Source organism: Lontra canadensis, unplaced genomic scaffold (assembly GCF_010015895.1).
Source record: "Lontra canadensis isolate GAN:19392208 unplaced genomic scaffold, GSC_riverotter_1.0 scaffold41, whole genome shotgun sequence".
Lineage (NCBI taxonomy): Eukaryota > Metazoa > Chordata > Mammalia > Carnivora > Mustelidae > Lontra > Lontra canadensis.
Window position 1 is genome coordinate 4,815,787 of NW_022631035.1, and position 4,013 is coordinate 4,819,799.

Consider the following 4,013-nt stretch of genomic DNA (forward strand, 5'->3'; position numbering starts at 1 on the left):
AGCCACGCCGACTCCACGGGGACAGTCACAGAGGCCAGGTCCTCCAGGGAGGGAGGCCCCCCTTCCTCAATCTGGGGAACACCCTGATCACGTGCTCCTCTGCTGCTCCCCTGCAGGCAGGACCCTTGACCCGGCATGGGCTTCTTTCCATCCCAAGGTCCTGGGCTTTGCCCATCTCCTCCCTCAGCCTCTGCTGGTGCTGGCCCCCCCGCCACACACACGCACCATTACCGTGCATGTGCCCTCACTGGGACATGGCCAGGGTTCCCACCAGGTTCCCGCCCCTGCCTCACCCCTCCCTGCCCTATGAGCCTGTGTCCCTCATTCAGCAGTGGCCCGGCGAGCCCGCCCTTCATGCTCCTGGACCAGATATGTGGGACGGGCTCTGCCGTGGTCTGGGGCGGAGGCCAAGCACAGAGACACAGCGAGGCTGGGAAGCTGAGAGCCTCTGCTTGCTGGTGGTGAAGAGAGGCTGTCCTCCTTCTGTCCTGGGCCTCCGTTGGAGTCAGTGTTCTGCCCTGTGGGCTGGCTCTGAGAAGCCAGCCCTACCCCTCTCTGCCTCACTCCTGCCCAAGTCGGGGCAGGGGCCGGGCCGCCTCAAGGACCTGCTCCCAGGGTTGCCCAAGGCTCAGTCAGGCCCTTTTTTACTGGTTTATATTATGGTTCTAATTTTTAAAAGTAACGCTAACTTTATATGGATGAAGACTCAAATGTAGTAAATGATAGTCTCTAGAAGTATCATTTTGTGAGTTGAGGGGTTCTGGCAGAGTGAAAGCTGGGACTCTGTTGATGGGGGGTCAGCCATAAGCTCAGGGGCAGGGCTTGGGCCCAAAGGGATGGTGGAAAACCTGTGGGGGTTTTGGTTGGACAGGAAATCAGGTTTGGGGTCCCATGGAAAGCCTCAGGGGGTCCCTTGAGAGGGCCGGGTCAGATCCTTGGACCCCAGGGGCATTGAGGGGCTGGCTGCCCCGGCAGAGACGGCGGCGGAGGGGAGGCACAGCCCTCGTCCGTTCACGGTACCTCACCTGTAGCCCTCACCCCACACAGGAAGCCACCTGGGAGGTTATGCAGCACAACTCTTTTTTTTTTTTTTTTAACATTTTATTTATTTATTTGACAGACAGATCACAAGTAGGCAGAGAGGCAGGCAGAGAGAGAGAGGGAAGCAGGCTCCCAGCTGAGCAGAGAGCCGGATGCGGGGCTCGATCCCAAGACCCTGAGATCATGACCCGAGCCGAAGGCAGAGGCTTAATCCACTGAGCCACCCAGGCGTCCCAGCACAACTCTTTATTAGAGGGAAGAGGATCCGGGGTGTCTGAGGCAAGGGGTGGAGGGCTCATGAGGGGAGTTGGGAGATAACCCCCACACTGCCCTGCGCCCAGCTCCTCCCTATTCCTGGGCTGAGGATGAGAAGGGGAATCCCTGAGGCTGGGGAGAAGGGTCTTCTGAGCACCAGACACCTCCCACGAGGACGAGGAGGCTGTCTGCCCAGAGGGTCCCCCATTGGTTCCTGAGAATGAGGGAGTCACCGAGGCAGTCCGGGGACACCTGCTGTCCCCAGTTCCCAACCCAGCCCCATCTCCGGCACCGTTCGGCAGGCAGCCCCGGCTGGGGAGAGAAGGGAACCCTGGGGCCGGGCAGGAGCCCCAGCCTGCCTTCCCACAGCCCCAGCACGTGGCTGCAGGCACCGTGGGGCGGCAGACGGGAGGGCAGGGCGCCAGGTTCAGCAGCCGCTGTTCCGACGCCGGGACGCATGGCCTCGCATGGAGCACTGGAGCTCCGTGAAGGCGAGCGGGCCCAGGGTGATGGCGCAGGGGCCCACGGGGCTGAAGCCGAACCCCTGGTAGAAGGGCACCAGTCTGTCCTCGCACATGAGTGCGGCCCGGCTCACCGCCGGCTGGCCGCCCAGGTGCTGCAGGTAGCGCCGCATCAGTGTGGAGCCCTTGCCCTGGCGCCGGCAAGCATGATGCACGGCCAGCACGTGCAGGTGGGCAGTGTGGCCCCCGGGCCGGTGCAGCGTCAGCGACTCCTGGGAATGAGCAGGGATGTGAGTCCGGCTCCATCTCCGCCCATCCTTGGCTCCCCAGCTACCCCCAGCGGGCCAGGAGCAAGTGTCTCCCGAGTGCCTCCGAACGGGGCTCCCTTCCCACCCGTGGAGGGCCCCCAGTGGGTACCCTACCCTCCGCCCCTTGGAGGACCCTTCATGAAGGCCTTTGAGCCCCAAAGTCCTTTGACCCGGGAGAAGACCAGAGGAAGACATTCCAGGCCCTGGGCTCTGCCTCCTGAGCAAGAGAAGCCAGGGCCCCGGGGTGGCAGCCTCCCTTCCAGAGGTTTCCCAGCAGTCGGGCATCCCAGCCCCAGCCTGCCCTCACCTGAGTGAGTCTCTCCTGGTCCCAAAGCGAGCCGATGATGAAGGCTACGAGGCAGCCCTCCTGGAACCAGCCCAGGGACAGCTCTGGACACAGGGTCAGGAAATGCTTGACCTCATCCAGATATAAGGGGCAGGTGCCCAAGACGGAGATGAAGGCTGCAGGGGGAGGCGCGGCGGGTGACTTGGTGGTAGCAAGCATCTGCTCGGCAGCCCCGGGCGGGGTCTCCCCCCATCACACCTCCCAGCCCCCCACCCCCACCCTCTCCCACAAGAAAACGGGATCCAGGGCAGTTCCCATCCCCGCCTTCTTGAACACCCACGCACACACAGAAATGCACGGCCAATCTGCTCCTCCCGGGGCCCAGCCACCGAGGACAGGGGCTCCTCCCCAAAGGGCAGCCGTGGCAGAGTGTGTCGGCGTTCAGACCCCCGGCGGGGCCCGCTCACCTTCGCGCTCGATCTCAAACACGCCTCTGGCATCATCCGCGGTGAGGCAGCGGAACTCACTGGCGGGAAGCGTGTGGCGCCGCTGGCGGCTGGGGGCCTCTGGGGTCCCAGGCTGCAGGTCCGAGGCCTCGGGCTCCGGGTCGGGTGTGCTCTGTGTGGACATCTTGGCTGCTGGTGTCTCCTGGGGATGCCCCAACTTCAGAAGTGGCCTTCGTCACCTAAAAGGGCCCTCTGGCACCTGTTACCGGAGAGGAGTGAGGGTCACGGTGCGGTCTTCAACTCCACCAGGAGCAGGCCAGGGTGCGGGTGCACCTCACCTCTTGTCTCTTTGGTAGCCAGACCTGGGTTTGGGCGAGTCCCAGCACGGATTCTGGGAGCTGTAAATGTTGGTACCCTATCCCCATCTTTCCCTCTCAGCCAGAAGTACCCACGGAGCAGCCCTTCCAAACCTCCGGATCCTGGTCTCATTGACCTCCGGGTACATCTAAGTCTCAGGAGGCGGTGGGAGGGGTGGCCACTGACCACGTCTAACGCAATGATGAGAGGCGTGGGTTGGTCCGTCTCACCTGCCCGGAAAGGGGCTTCCCCGTCCTTCGCCTGTGAAAGATGGAGTGTGTCCAGCTTCTTAGGCTGCTTCAGCCATCGGCCCTGGAGAAAAAGACCCTTAGTCAAAGTGGGTCCTCAAGGAGCCTTCATGTTTACTCAGAGGGCCTCAGACTGGACCACGCACACATGAGGGCATCGGGAGGATGGGGGGCGTCTGGGGAGGTAGGGAGGAGCAGGCCTGGAGGGCATCTGACTGTGACCCTACGGCGCCTTGGACCTCTCTCCCATGATGGTCTTGCCCTCCCTCCTCCACTTTTTCTCCCTATGCCCTGAAGCCCCAAGCAGGGTAGCTCCTGTTCCTGAAGGCTGGGAGCCCGGGGTTGGGGGAGGAGTGGGAGATGGGGGGGCCCTTACCAGGACTCTGAGCAGGGGCCCAATGCTTCCACCGCAGAGCCACTCACCCTGAAGGTCGTCAGCAGTCGAGGGAGGCAGGGAAATCTGGGGCTTCGGCCTGGCTTGGCTGCTGAGGTGTCACTGGGGAACATGGAATATTCTCTCCGATTTATAATCCCTGCCCCGCCTCTGTGTTACACCAGCAGGATGGAGCCTGCATGGCTGTGCTGCTGCCCGCCCTGTCCCCACCTGCTGA

At 62.9% G+C, this 4,013-nt stretch overlaps 1 protein-coding gene across 1 annotated transcript; it reads right to left on the minus strand.

Moving 5' to 3' along the window:
• Positions 1-1,723: 1,723 nt before the first annotated feature.
• On the minus strand, positions 1,724-3,431 carry AANAT (aralkylamine N-acetyltransferase). Its single transcript, XM_032871046.1, has 4 exons — positions 3,385-3,431; positions 2,819-3,056; positions 2,373-2,527; positions 1,724-2,029 (listed from the first exon to the last, which is right to left on the minus strand). Exons 2-4 carry the CDS (start codon positions 2,979-2,981, stop codon positions 1,724-1,726), a joined length of 624 nt encoding a protein of 207 aa, XP_032726937.1. The 5' UTR covers positions 2,982-3,056; positions 3,385-3,431.
• Positions 3,432-4,013: the final 582 nt, after the last annotated feature.